The sequence below is a fragment of the Acanthopagrus latus genome, chromosome 12 (assembly GCF_904848185.1).
Source record: "Acanthopagrus latus isolate v.2019 chromosome 12, fAcaLat1.1, whole genome shotgun sequence".
NCBI classification, from domain to species: Eukaryota; Metazoa; Chordata; class Actinopteri; order Spariformes; family Sparidae; genus Acanthopagrus; species Acanthopagrus latus.
Genome location: NC_051050.1, coordinates 22,790,598 through 22,805,122, shown reverse-complemented (window position 1 = coordinate 22,805,122; position 14,525 = coordinate 22,790,598). Strand labels below are relative to the sequence as shown.

General features: G+C 43.8%; 1 protein-coding gene across 3 annotated transcripts in view; it reads right to left on the bottom strand.

Annotated features, from left to right (window-relative positions):
• Nucleotides 1-14,525, bottom strand: part of lamc3 (laminin, gamma 3) — a 135,016-nt gene that overhangs the window by 59,009 nt on the left and 61,482 nt on the right. For all 3 annotated transcript variants that reach the window (XR_005078124.1, XM_037117083.1, XM_037117084.1), the window contains 4 exons: nucleotides 8,352-8,540; nucleotides 6,643-6,760; nucleotides 1,621-1,719; nucleotides 697-833 (listed from right to left, as the gene is read on the bottom strand). Coding sequence is in view for 2 of the 3 variants with exons in the window: in XM_037117083.1 (XP_036972978.1) it covers nucleotides 697-833; nucleotides 1,621-1,719; nucleotides 6,643-6,760; nucleotides 8,352-8,540 (543 nt within the window). In the remaining variant the exon portion in view is untranslated. The remainder of the gene's footprint in view (nucleotides 1-696; nucleotides 834-1,620; nucleotides 1,720-6,642; nucleotides 6,761-8,351; nucleotides 8,541-14,525) is intronic.

Sequence of the window (14,525 nt, the reverse complement as noted above, 5' to 3'; positions counted from 1 at the left end):
TGACACATGAAGATACCGAGGTTGGTATCATGGTTAACTATTCGTGCTATACATGAGGTGTATAAAATAAGGATTTCTTATGCATATTATCTGCAACGATATTCGAATCATGCAATGTTACATCTGAACAGAAATCATTTTCTGGCATCAGAATGAGGAGGTCGACTTCAGTTCAGTTTTAAGTTTTTGTTTTAAGTTGTTTTGTCTCGAGTCTGAAGCTCATTTTGTTATGTTTGCTGTGTTTTCACAGGTCTTGGGGAGCACTACTGCATATGTATATTAGTAGTAGCAGTAGTATGAAGCCTTTTGAGGATCCAGAGGATTAATTGGCTTGAGTTGCATTGTGGGTAATGTAGGCACCGGGTTTTGTAAAGCAGCCGACTGGTCTAACATTGCCCCGATGACCCTGTCGGTCTCATTATGGACAGTATGAAAACAAGAAGACAACAACCATTTTTGTTCCACGCATTCTTCTTCCCTTTTATAAAACCTGCTGCCTACATTACCCACAATGCATCCTAACAGCTCGGTGACATCACTGGAGGCACTTCATCACCTATAAATAAAGGCACAATAAACTATTGTAGGGAGGTAAAAAAGAGAAACAAAGAGAACAAAGTAAACATCGTTGGTCTTGTTAATTTTAAGCTGTGTAATTACAAAATCCCCACAGGCTGCTGAGCCTCAGACAAATACCTTCCAGGAAGTCAGAGGTGATGTTGAAAGCAGCGTAGTGATTGGACGAGGAGCAGGCCAGCGAGTGGCCGAAGCAGAAACAGGGCTGGCAGCCTGCAGGGCTCCCTCGCTGTAGGTTGAAAAAGCCTGGCTTGCATCTGCGGGTACACACACACACACACACACACACACACAAACACACAAACACCCTCATCTATAAAAAGTTATTAACATGCAAATGCTGCACACAAGCCTCATTGCAGCCATTTACTACAACCTTGCCGTAGTGTTGTTCTCACTAATCTCTTTAAGCTGTTCTTGGGGTGGCAGCGTTATAGGAATAAGGGACCGAACGGGGCTCGGTGGCTCGGCTGCGAGGACCCTGAGAGCTGACCTACAGACACCAGCTGGCACAGGGTTGGGACAGGAACACTGCGAAGAATCAGCCACTACACTGGTCACATTACACAGGAGAGGGCCCTGCTCAACCAGCCGTGAAATCAGGCAAAAAAAAAAGAAGAAAAAAAAAAGAAAAAGTCAACAAACTGGGAGCGCAGTATTATTCAATAGTTTGAGACCCGGGGCTGTGTGTATCGCTGGTGTCACAGTGAGTTTATCAGAGTGATCCCACGTCCTCGAGGAGCAGGATGGAAACAGACAGGGAGAGGCAGACTTGGTTACTGACATGTCGTCCAAATGACGGACAGCTCCAGAACTTACAGCAGTTTTCTGGATAGACAATATTCGTCCGTCTTTTCTTGTAAGTCCTCAGCTGCGCCTGCAGGATGTGCACACCTGTCTGCCGGGTACAACTCTTTCACATCAGACGTGACGAAAGAAGTATTCTCTACATAAGCTGATAAACCGTTTTAATAATCGCTTCAGTTGTTCTGGTTGTGGTTGCCTCGACAACCAGCGGTTCACGCAACAGCCTTATAAACGCACCTGTCACAGCTGTGGCCCTCCACGTTCGTCTTGCAGAGGCAACGTCCGTCCAGAGGTGAGCAGTGGTCGACGGTCCCGCTGGGGTCGCACTCACACGGCCTGCAGAACACAAGTGACCAGTGTGAGGATGGAAAGATGTAGATGTACGGTACGATGGAGAGAACACGTTATTGAGGGAGAATTTAAATAACAAATAACAGAATATAAAGTGATTCTCCACACGTTGCCCTCTTCCAGATCACAGATGGCCGGCTGCACCCCAGCAGCCCAGGAAACAGCGGGGCGTCTTGCTCAAGGACACGTCAACTACACGGATACTTGTCTTGGGGGCTCGAACCTGAATCTCCCTAATGACCAGTCGACCCCACAAGTCATCGCCACGCTCATTTTAAAAACAATCGGTCCGAAATTGAAAGTCAGTGTAAACAACCTTGATAGAAGCGAGTGTACTGGCGGGGGGGGTCAGCCGTGGCGACTCGGACGGTGTCAGAATGTGTTTGATCACCTTTATTGATTGATGACTTTTGTTTGAAAGCGTAACGCAGGATCTGTTTTTTAACGAGGTGCTATTACAAATAATTCAATTATCACGAGGCAGGCCGTCTCCACTTGTTTCTGCTCCAGTGGTCTGCGTAATTCACACCTCCACTCAACAGCCTGATTGTGCGGCATGAATGAGAGACGGCAGAGTGTGTGTTAGTGTGTGTTAATGTGTGCGTTCATATTCTGCATGTTCGTATTGACAGAACTTTGCCTGTGAGAATAACTTTTTTTTTTTTTTTTTTTTTTTTTGTTATTGCCCAAATCTGTGATATTCAATGAAGGACGTGAGTTTCCAGGGTTATAAATGAGATCTCAGTCAGTAATCCTTTTTCAATAAAGCTTCCTGTATCTTGAGCTTCACTTTAAACCTGCTTTAGATTGATGTTTTGGGCCATTTGTGGGAAGTGAAAAGGAGCTGTAAATGCAGCATTGATAAGTTATTACCCCCCCCAAAGGTCCAGTGGCAGAAATAGGATCTAAAAATGTATCTAAAAAAATGTGTAATTATGTTTTCATTAGCATATAATCAGTTGAAATTTGTGTTTTTATTACCCTTAAATGAGCCGACAGAGAGTAGGAGTCCAACATGTTGCACTGCTGTGTTTCTACAGTAGCCCAGAAGGGACAAACTCTGACGTTGGCCCTTCACAGGGTCTTTTTGGGGGCCACCGGGAGGGTGAGCTGAGAGGTGGTCAGTTTATTACAACCTGCAACCACCAGATGCCACTAAATCCAACATGCCGCAGTCAACGTGTTAACTATGTCCTGTATCCACCAGGTAGCATCGTTTTGGAGACGTGGCTGATGAAAGTCCAACGTTAACTGAAGAAGCAGCTGAGAAATATATCTGACTGTTTATCTTCGATGATAAGTTGACTCAAAAATGAAACTTCAGTTTTTATCTACTCGGCCTTTTGTTGTCCACAAAACATTTGTCGCTTTACTGGGAAACAGTGTTGCAGCTTCCTCTTAAACAACTGAAGTAGACGGGCAGCCACATAAAATAACTCCATACAGCTTATTGAGCGTAACCCGAATCTCCAGAAGCCCTGAGATCCCAAATTGATTTGAGAGAGAAATCATTTACAACCTTGATGCGTGGTCGAGCTTGTGCACTCGCTTCACTTGGGAGCTGCACTAACTCCTTTAGCTTAGCAAACCACAGCCAAGATTTCATCTTTAAAACGGATGTAAATCACATCTTTTTTCAAATCAATCTGGGATCGTGGGACTTGGATTATGAGCTGTATGGTCCCATTTTGTTTATTTTTTTTCATTTACTTTTTTAACCTCAGTTGTTGAGGAAAAAGTTGTGATTCTATTTTGCCGTGAAACTCCAGAAATGTTTTGTTTACTTCACCTGAACTTCCTATCGGCTCGGGAGTCAAAGGAGTAGATAATGACTGAATTTCCATTTTTGGGTGAACTTATCCTTTAAGATAATATCTTCTTTTGCTGCTATCAGCTCAGCAACGTTCCTCAGTTAGTGGCTAACCTTGCCCCCCCGCTGCTGAAAACAGATGCACGTCGCTGCTGGAAGACGAGGCTGGATTTGTCACTGCCAGTCGCCCTTGTCACATCACAAATAGTCACCTGAGTTTAACACAAAAATGCAGATTTCTAGCAGCTTTAGTCACGAGAATAAATGTTAAAACTCTTTGTTATAAGCTAAACTGAACGTCAGTGGTTGTGTTTAACAGTGAGTCCACGTCTGTTGTCGCAGTTAGGTGGTAGAAATAACTCTTAACACCAAACAGTCATTGATATGCTATTCAGCACCGTCACAACTTAGCATTCCCTTGGCATGTAGAGGAGGTCAGGGGGAGCTGGACTCCTTATGAATATAAATACTGCAACATACTTCTCACACACTCTCACACACACACACACACACATGCACCATAATATACATCTACATGCCGGCTTCGCATGCGCGGCATATTTAGTAAGAGAGCGCTGTGGGGTCAGGGAAAGTTGGACCGGGCTTTTCATCATCAGAATGTAAGCAGCAGGTCGGCGCATCTTCAGGCTGCAACAAAGGGCACAGTGTGCAGAAGCCTCAGAGGTGAGGCCGGCCTCATATCTGAGGCATGAAAGCAACTCCGGCTATCTTGAAATAAATGATGACCCTCTGAGCTCACTCTCGTAGAATACTGAAATGATCAAAAAAAAGAGAGCGACGTCGGAAAAATATTTCAGTAGATGTGTTAAGTTTACGTTCTTAGGGGCGGGCTCCACCTCGAATAACAGACAACAATTGCAAATCGGCCAATCAGTGAGTTATTCTGAGAGCTTTTCTCCAATCAGGCATCAGGAACAATACACCAAACAATAAGTCTTTGAATACAATGGACAATGGCACTGATGTACAATTAAACAATGGATTAAGGATATTTGAGTCGATGAAAAGCAGATTAAAAGCGGGATAATATCTTGAAAAGGGTACGCTGACCTTCCCGAACGAGACATTAAGCATTACTCACTCGACCGTCTTTGGAGGACGGCAGAGAAGTTTTCTCCCTCGGTGGGGTCGGCTGCAGCAGAAGCTTACAGTAAGTTCTGTGTTCTGTGAGTTTCTGAAGGCAGCGAAGGCTGGATCCTGTCACCATGGTAACAGATGGAGGAGACCGCATGTTCCCTGGCTCGGTTCTGAGGGATCTTCAAACAGCAGGTCTTTTTTTTTTATTTTATTCTTTTTTTTTTGCTCTTGGTCTGGACGGCTGGCTGACTGACCAACCAACCAAGACACCGACCGCGTGCTGCAGGAGGGAGCTCGCAGCAGCCATTTAGCAAAACTTGTGATTCTCCTCTTTCTCCATTTTCTGGGCTTGGGTCATCAAGAGACTGGATTTTTGCTATATGGTCTAATTAAATTGAACATTTAGGGTCAGGGCTATAACACTGGATCAAGCAAGGAAAAAATACAGTCCTCCAACTCCAACACTGTGTGATTTTTGGTTAAACCTAACATTAGACGTTTGTTGCAAGCTCATTCACACCAGACACCAGACGTTGTTCACTTGAACTCCAATGTTCACCTTATAATCTACCCACTTTTTTATCTCCACCGACTCCTTAAAGAAAATGTCTAGTTCTTTAGCAGCTGAGCGTTTGAGTATGTTCAAAATTGCGGGCTGTAAAAATAAAAATCACAGCAAAGTCGGGTAATAATTCTCTTTATTCAACACAAAAACCAAACCCCTCTCACAGCGTACACAGCCAGTCAACCACTGTTGGTGTATAAAATGTAAATAGCAGTGTTTTACTGCATAGCTACACAATGTAAGACATAGTTAGTCAGAAAACAAGTTGGTATTTTTGCACTTCCGACTCCCCTCGTCTTGAGGGCAAAGGAGTTTTCTGAATGGGTTCTTGGTTAAATGTCTGAAAAAAGGTCTGTGGTCAACACAAACGTTTCTGTTGCTATTAAGTGGTTAAATGAGATTACAGAGGGTGGCGGGTACATTAAAGATTACATTAGTCTGCTAACTAGTCTGTTTCTACATGCCGACGTGAGTTACAAACCTTTCTGATGCTAACTCTGTAGCTTGATCAAAGGAAAGCGTGTATGTAGCTGAGAGCTCAGTGGAAGCGAAGGTGAAGTCACAACTGCATCTGTGCCTCTAAAATCTTATATATACCATAAGTGGTTAAGATGATTTGGCTTAACGAACAGGAAAGTAGCATAAAATTGTGTTTGCTGATCTTTTATTTCAGCAGTAATCCAAAATCCCATTGATGAATCCGATTGGAACCAGGGTGATGATCAGATCTGGGTTGACCCAAAAAAACTGCCCTTCCCTCCCCGTATACTTGGAGTATTTGAAAACACAAAGTATGTTATCAAAAGCTCATCAAAAGTAATATGAATATGGCTTCAACATTTGATGTTGCAGGATGAAACATGATGATGAATCAGATTGTGATAAACATCAACACCTGCCGACTGTCTCGTCTGATAACACAGAAAACTGTAATTTCACTGAGGTGACGATAATATTGGTGAAAAAGTTCAGCAGATATTCGTGTAAAGACCAAAAGAGGCAGCAGACGGCGACCACGCAGGACTTTTGGAGATGAAATGACCCTAAAGCACCCGCTCCGGGTTTGATTGAAGCGCTCTGGGTTGGCTTGCGCGTTGCGGCGGTTGTTAGCGGTTTGATACTGTATTTGGCACAATGTGGCGCCTGCTGATAAGAAGGTCACTAATTCACAGTGGTGTCACATGGAGAAATGAGAATCCTCTTGTTTACGGCAGCTTTGTAGTTTGATAAATTCAGGCTTGGGGAACGTCAGATGGTAAAGCTGCAAAACAGGGAAGATTTATTAAGTCTGTGTCCGTGTTACCTCTTTATTTCTTTTAACCTCCTCTCCCCCACCTAGATTTTTGGTAATCCTTTTAATATTCGCTTTGTTTTTATGCGTCTCGTGCCTCGAAATGTCTGCGCATCGGTGCTGATGGCTGCGTGTGCTGCTCACCTGCAGCCGCCGGGGCCGAGCGAGTGGTATCCAGGCAGACATGTGTCACACTTCAGGCCCGTCACGCCGGCTCGACACGCACACCTTCCCTCCACATCACACTGCAGACTCGCTGAACCTGTGAGGGGCGTCAGACAGACGGGCGAGGGGAAGGAAGGAAAAAAATAAATGAGAAGAGAATGTAAAGGGTGCAGAGACAGAGCGAGGACAGAGGGGAAACAGGTCGGGGGAGGAAAAAAAAAAAGACGTCAGAATCCAGAAAGGTTATTGATGAAATGCACTAAAATGGTCAGTACAGCGTTAATGATGGCTGTTATTGAATTCCTGTTCAGAAACCCCAGAGATGAGCCTGAAGAGCCGCTATGTAACCTCGCAACCGCACTGTACCTGACATACTGTAGCTTTAGTTAATGGAGAAAAAAGAGCAGCCGGGGCAGCGCGGACGTGAGAGGAAAGTAAGCCTGATGGAGTCTGCTATAACCTTTTATCAATACAATGGACTCCGACACCTCTGTGCAATCACCTCGCACTAGGACACATGGGGGGGGGGGAGACGATTTCTGATGTATTTGTTCAGTTCTTTCTCTTAGTTCTCCCTCTTTCACTGGACGACGGTGCACTTAGGAGGATTCAAAACATTTAAACGTCCCTCAGCCTGAAAATGAGACTATGTTGGAGGAAGACACGAGGTGTAATGGTTGATAACGAGTCAACTGGTCATCCAGTACGTTTACATGCACAGCTTACTATTCTATGTTACTCAATCAGACAACTGCAATTGTGAGTATACATGCTGATGAGAAAATCGAATTATTGGCCGAAGCATGTCATACCCTGGTACGATAGGTGTCGCTGTACCCATTTCAACTCGTGGTAATACAGCCACCTATGGCTGACCTCTTTACATCACCAGCTGACTCGGCATTTGAGAAAGATGGCGTACGAAGAGCGAGACAAAGCTGCATCTTTGTACATTTCCTATGGCGCACATGATAATTACACAAACTAGATGCACAGTGGCGCTCTTGCTTGCGGTGATTTCGGAGGAAAGACGCCGCCGCCACTGTCCTACTTCCGGCTCATGGAAATAAAATAAATCTCGAGCCTGCACAGAATGTAAAATCCTAATCCAGTCTGATGGAACGTATACATGCAGGAGTAATGCGACTATCAATCGAATAATCTAGGTGTTTTAATCCAACTAGAGAGAAATCCGATGCAGGTGTATACATGCATCTTAAAAACCAATCATAGTCAGACTAACGCAGTAATTTGGTTTTCTCAAGTGTCATGTAAACACGCTGATTGATCGTGATGGGACGGTGAGGGTGAAGACGGATCTGATGAGATCCGCGAGACATCAGGCGAACAGGACGGCATGAATTATGAATCAGAGGAAGATTCTGCTCGTCAGGCGAGGTTTGGCGCTCAAATAGTGTGGAAGACCAAATATGAATGTAGTGTTTGTTAACGATTTAAAAACATTTGGACATAAAATTTGAGACAGTTTTGTTTGGTCGAGTGAAATCTTGCTCATGGTGCGTTATTGCGCCAACGCAGGGATCCAATTTAACCATAATTACATTTTCTCACGGCGGGGGGAAAAAAAACAAAAGTAGTGAGTAATGGAACTGGCACAGATTATAAGTTTTTTTAAGTTATCATCAAAACAATTAAGGTTCTTGTTTTTTTTTGCATCGGCGGCTCACCATTAATATTGCAGCTGCAGGGCAGGCAGGGCTCCTCTGCAGAGCTCCTGTAATGGTTCTCTCTGCAGCGCTCACAGTGGGGCCCGGCAGTGTTGTCTCTGCAGCTCACACAGCGCCCCCCACTGCCGGTGCTCCGGTACTGCTCCGGGTCGAACACGCAGTCGTCTGACCTCCCACTGCAGTTGCACTCTGTGAGGGCGAGGAGGAGGAGGAGGAGGAGGAGGAGGAGGAGGAAGAGCAGAACGGTCAAGTGAGGGGAGAACATGGAGAACGAGGAAACGGCAGCCACGGGTGGGGGTGGGGTAAAGAAACAAAACAAAACAGGGAGACGAGGCAACAAGGTAAAAAAGAAAAAAAAGAAAAGAGGAGACAGAAATAGACCCGGGAAAGAGACAGAGGGGGGATATATGTGTGAGAGATTATGTGTTCTGGGATTGGATCATAATTTAGAGGCTCGTTGCTAATCTCATTTCACAGAGGCCTAATGAGGAGCCAATCGGCTGTCAGGGGGCACTTAGATAACAGTAATTCATGTTTATACAAGAGCAAATTACTCAACTGATAACGCACCATCACAGCGCTCGTACCCCTCGCATCAAATCCCTCCTCAGTTTACCAGTTAACCCTGAGGGGGGATTTAGGTGAAATTGCCCATTTTATTATGAATCGAGCTCTCAAGCGTTTGTGCTGCTGCAATAACCATACGATTATTACTTCCTGTTAATAAGTGGTCTCAACGGTGTGCACTTTATTTAAAAGATTAAAAAAATAAAAAAATAAATAAATGGATCACCAGTTGCTTCCAGAGCCTCACAGGGTAGAAACTTGGGACTGTCGATGAAAAAGTTGAAAGAGATTTAATAAAAGAGTTCTGCGTTTCATTTGGCTCCGTTACCTTCATGAAGTTATTATGAGTGAATGATCTAATAAGACTCTTAGATAAACACGCGTTTCACACCCTGTCACCTCAAAAGCTGATAGTTAACACGTTAGCACACGTCCTGCAGACACAAAGCAAAGTTAGCCTCCACTCGGTGTCGCTGCCCCACCAGATCTGTTACATATCGTCCCTTTAATATTGAAATACGACTGTAATCTGACCTGGAGTTACAGTTCTGATGGGAACCGGCAGTCTTAGCACTATTAGCTTTGGTTTTTCTGAACACAACGGACACTGAGCCCTCCTTGTTATCACAGCTGACTGCAGTCCCTCTGCTCGTGGAGGCAACCCAACCTGACACCGACTGACACTCCACATGCAAAAGTCGCTGCGGCATGACTCAGTTCTGATTGGCACTGGTGGGCAAAATACGTCCAGCCGTCCCCTCTGCTTGTCAGCTCCCATCCACTCTATCTTTATCGGGTCGGCTAGCGGTGCTGCCACTGCTGGTCAGGCTAGCAGATAGCCGGGTGGCAGCGCTGTCAACAGCAGCCCGAGCCACTGTTGTGTTTTTCTTCAGTGATTCAACTTCATACTGACTCTGACACAACAGTTTTTAGAAGCACATTGTTTTGATGCCAAACACGCTTATTATTTTTATTGTACAAAGTTTGCAGTTATCAGGTCTATCAATAGATTATGACCATCGTGTGAACCGAAGCGAGGAGATGAGTTTGTTTAATTGTGGTTCCCCGATCATGAAACGAGCCTCAGGGCGGACTGAACGTCTGGCTTCCCGTACCCCTCTCAGCAAGTTCAAAAGTACATTTGTTAATGTTTTAATTACTAGCTGCTCCAGTTTCCGTCCAGGTTTATTACTGTTTTATTATTTGCATATTCAGTTCATCAGCCATCATGAGCCATCAAACCGTTAAACAGGTGATGGAGTGAGGAGCATTGAGAACATTGTTTGTGTACACAGAGTTTACTAAAAAGAGATTTTTTGAACAACTCACGTTAGCAGTAGCTTGTTCCACTCGCCGCCGTCCTGCCAGTGACAAAGTGTTGATCTCAGAATGTGACGTAACCTGGAGGACAGTTAAGGTGGAACGCTCCTAATGCTTAGTTCCATATAAATGCACAGATAATTTGTTGTTTTGTCGTTAGCAAAAAACAATATTGACCTTGACATTGAAAAAAGAGCCTCATATAAGAAACAATACTAAAATCAAAAGCCGGAAAAGTCATGTGAGATATCGTGTGGATAGTTATTGCTGGAAGACAGTAGTTCCACCTTAACTCCATGTTACGTCACATTTGGAGATCGAATTTTCTCAGCTGCCATGACAGCGGCTAGCAGAACAAGCTACTGCTAACGCGTGTTGTTAAAAAACTTTCTTTTTAGTAAACTCTGTGTTCACAAACAATGTTCTCAGTGCTGGTGTTCATGTGTAGAGACCCTGGTGATGCTACCAGCACAGTTCCATGTTGTGTCGAGACTTCTTACTGTTTTAAAAATAGAGATTTTGATGCTATCGCTAAAGTGCCTGTAGCACTCCCACTGAAAATGAGTTTGACCCGAAAATGAAAATACGGTAAATCTTAAAAGTGCCTTTTTTGTCGTAATTCTGCTTTTACACTAAGGTTTGACTCACATAAGTTCACAAAAAAAAGCCTTGGCTGCATTTTGACGAGAGTTTCACTTTAAAGCTGTTTTTGTCTGCACAGCCTTCCACAGTTTGACCACCATGTTGACCAGCATCCAACAGCCACCGTCTTCATTCCCGTCCGAGGGACCACTCAGCCACTGTGGAGGCTCCATACAAGTCAGGATGTGGACTCAGTGTGAACACATTATAGTGCACAAAGGGCTCTTTCTTGTGCCGGATGGAGCGCTTCCCTCAAACACTGCGCCTTACAGATTTTTTTACATGAAAAATACACAAAGAAATACTGCAGGGTATTCTTTTGGCGGAGGCCTAAAGCCTTATCGGCCTTGACGTCTGTTTGTCTCAATCGTATAGAAACAGAAACGTGTTATTTGTAGCTGCATTAAATGCTGGAGAAAAAAACAAACTGAAATGCGACTCCAGCACATAGCTGTAGGCAACGTCTGGTATTGTTTAGGAGTGATTTGTATGGAACCGCAGTTCTGGTTGTTGTGTTAACAGCCCTGTCACCGGGGAATTATTTTCATAATTTGCAACAACAAATTCGTTAGGAGGGAAAGTGAAATGTAATGCCACCTGAGTCATATTTTATTTTTCCTTTTTTTTTTTTTGCAAATCGAGTTAACACAGAAATGTACCTCCCAAGCTGCACAATGTTGTTGCAGAGCACATCAGCAAAACCGTTCCCTGATAACATATTTCATCTGTTTTTTGTCAGTTCTGGCAGTTCAGTGTCTGCGTGCGGCAACTGAAGCATGATGAAGAGGTTTTTAACACTCAGTTTAGGGACTCAAACAACTTGGTTATGGTCAGGAAATGGTTTTTAGTTTTTTTTGTTAAATATAGAGAAACTCACTGAAGTGAAATGAACATTGAATTGAGTCTGCCCTCCATCCAGCTGTGCTGCTCTTTATAAGCTGCATGTGGTATGAAAGGTGGCACTTGAAATATTGTTGTCGAAGGTGACGTAACACAGGTAGCAATTACTGTCAATTTCCTTTACAATGCATTTGACATTATTTCTGTGATTTCTGAGATGGTGGCGATGGTGGCAGCCTGCGACCGCTCCGAGAAGAGAGAAGAATTTGTTCGAAAACCAAAATCTAGATTTTGTGCGCTTCTATATCTGCGTTTGAAAACAGAGATGGTCCAGCGCCTTCGGGGGCTAAAAGTCAAGGCACTAACCTCTTCTGAGAAGCCGGTCCTGCAACACTTCAGGCTCCTGGGGGAAAAAAAAGGCCTTCCAAGGACACCTTCATTTGCATATCATGCCCATATAGGCGTGGACGTTGCTCTGATATTGCTCCTTGGGGGCTTTGTCTCGCTGAAATGAGCCCGGACACATTGTGAAAACCACGAGCCTCACAGCTCAGAGTAAAGTCTTACTGCAGTTAGCGGTGTGGTCATCCTTTTATAATCCAAACGGTCTTCCGGACTTCCTGAACAACCCATCAAATGACATAACATCATCAATAAACGAACGCAAAATGCCAAATCAGTGCGACGGTGAAATAACCAATAAATAAGTACGGGAGCCCAGCTTTTTGTGAAAATATACTGAGGTGGCAAAAAGCCTGGAATTATGGATCTTTAGCGGTCGATGGAAACAGGTGAACAATGGGAAAACAAATATGAGGGATAAACAACACATTAACTTTTCATGGTGGCATTATGGGAGATGGTGCGTTGTGAAGGAGCTGTCTTTCAGCAGCGGGGGCAGAGTTTAGGGAGGCTAAATGAGGTTCGCCTTCTCACCTCACCTGCATCGGAGGTGATGCAATTCACAGTCTTATTGCCTTCTGCCCTTTTATATGAATAATTTCTCAGTAGTGTTGCAGAATGCATTGCAGAGAGAGAGAGAGAGAGAGAGAGAGACAACAATCCCTGCAGGCACTGTAATTTCTCATTTTTACATCTAATTTGCTGGACGAATGGGATGTCGGAAGAGCGAGAGTGGAGCACCAGCAGTGATAAGGAACCGGTGTGTGAGGGATCATGCTGAATACATATCTGTACGACCTTTAGTGTACTCGCTGCAGACAAATCAGACCTCCACCTAAGCAACAGCCTACACTGCTCCGCCCTGATACCTTTGTGTTTAGGTTACGATGAGAGCATTTGATAAGAGGTGTTACAAGAAAGCAGCGCTGTTTGTTCAGCATCGACACTGTTTACCACAGCAGAGGAGCGCTTAAGTCTCTTGTTTTAATCTTTATGTTCTTTAAGCTTTAATACTGAATGGCAATAGTGTTTGTGTTTTATATCACATCAGCTTTATTTATCACCGGAAGGTTGAATAGTAATTCGCTTTCTTTGCCGGAAAAGATTGACATCCTTGTAAAAAAAAAAAAAGCTAAATATGGAGCCAAGGGACAGTTAGCCTAGCTTAGCTTAGCATTAAGAACAGAAACAGGGAAAAAACAGCGAGCCTGGTTGTGCCCAGGAACGTAGTCCACACAGGATAACCACCCATAACACTGACAATATTTCTGAATATGTTTCCACTTGTATAAGCTGAGCTGACAAACACAACAGTTAGGAACTTTTGAGCGACACTGCGCTTACATTTAAAGTTACTTTTAAAGCGGCTATTTATGGCGTAAAATCAATGTAACAGTATACTTTTTGTAAGGTTTTGTCCTCTTTCTCCTATTCCTCATGCAAAACTCCCTGCAATTACAGCTGGTATAGGGACTCCAAGTAACAATCTGTCAGCTAGTCTATCAGAAAAATATATCAAACGTTCACACGCAGAGGATATAATGAGGCAGCTGTGGCACAAGGTGTACAGTGGTTTGTCAGTTCTTCACAGAATGGTGGTTAACCCCAGTTAATAGGGAGAATGAGGGGCAAATTTTCAAAGAGCTTTAAGAGGTGCAATTGCAGTCCACTTAGCAGTTACATAAATCATCATTCCTCTGTGCTTAAAGCTCTTATGCCCAATTGTGTACTTCCAGTCCTGACTTCTTGGGGCCTATAGGAGGTTGAGTTCACATAACACTTTGCCAGACTTCACCATGTGACGGCTGAAGCGATAATGGCTCAGACATTAAGTGGAGGGATGTTGACAGGTGCCAGTTAAACTTCTGGGAGAGACATTTTGTAGGTTTTTTCTTAGATTTATATCACACCGCTTGAGACACTTTCTGAGTTGGAAGCGCAAGGTGGCATCCGACGATCAGCACACAGCATACCGTGTATATGGAGGGGAACAAAGGGGAAGTCAAACTACATGAAATTGTTTAAAAAGTTGCACGGAAGGTTTGAAAATAAAAATCAGTTTACGCTACTTTGCGTGGTGACAACTGCTGTCAGTATAATTCCCCACTATTGTTGCATTAAACGGGACGGCGTCATTGCGAGATAAAACAGACGGCGCTGACAGGAAGATCGACGTGAGGAGTTGTTTCTGTGAATCGTCTGCTAGAAGTTACTGGAAGAGACTGTTTAATATCACAAGAACCTGCTTGTAAATGTATATATATGTATGTATATATTATCACAGTTTACTTCTTTTGTGCAAAGCATGAGGGGTTTATAGTTGATCATGTTTTTTTTTTGCATTGTCCCAAACAACTAATTTAAGTCCACAAAGCAAAACAGCAAAAAAAAAAAAAAAGAAGA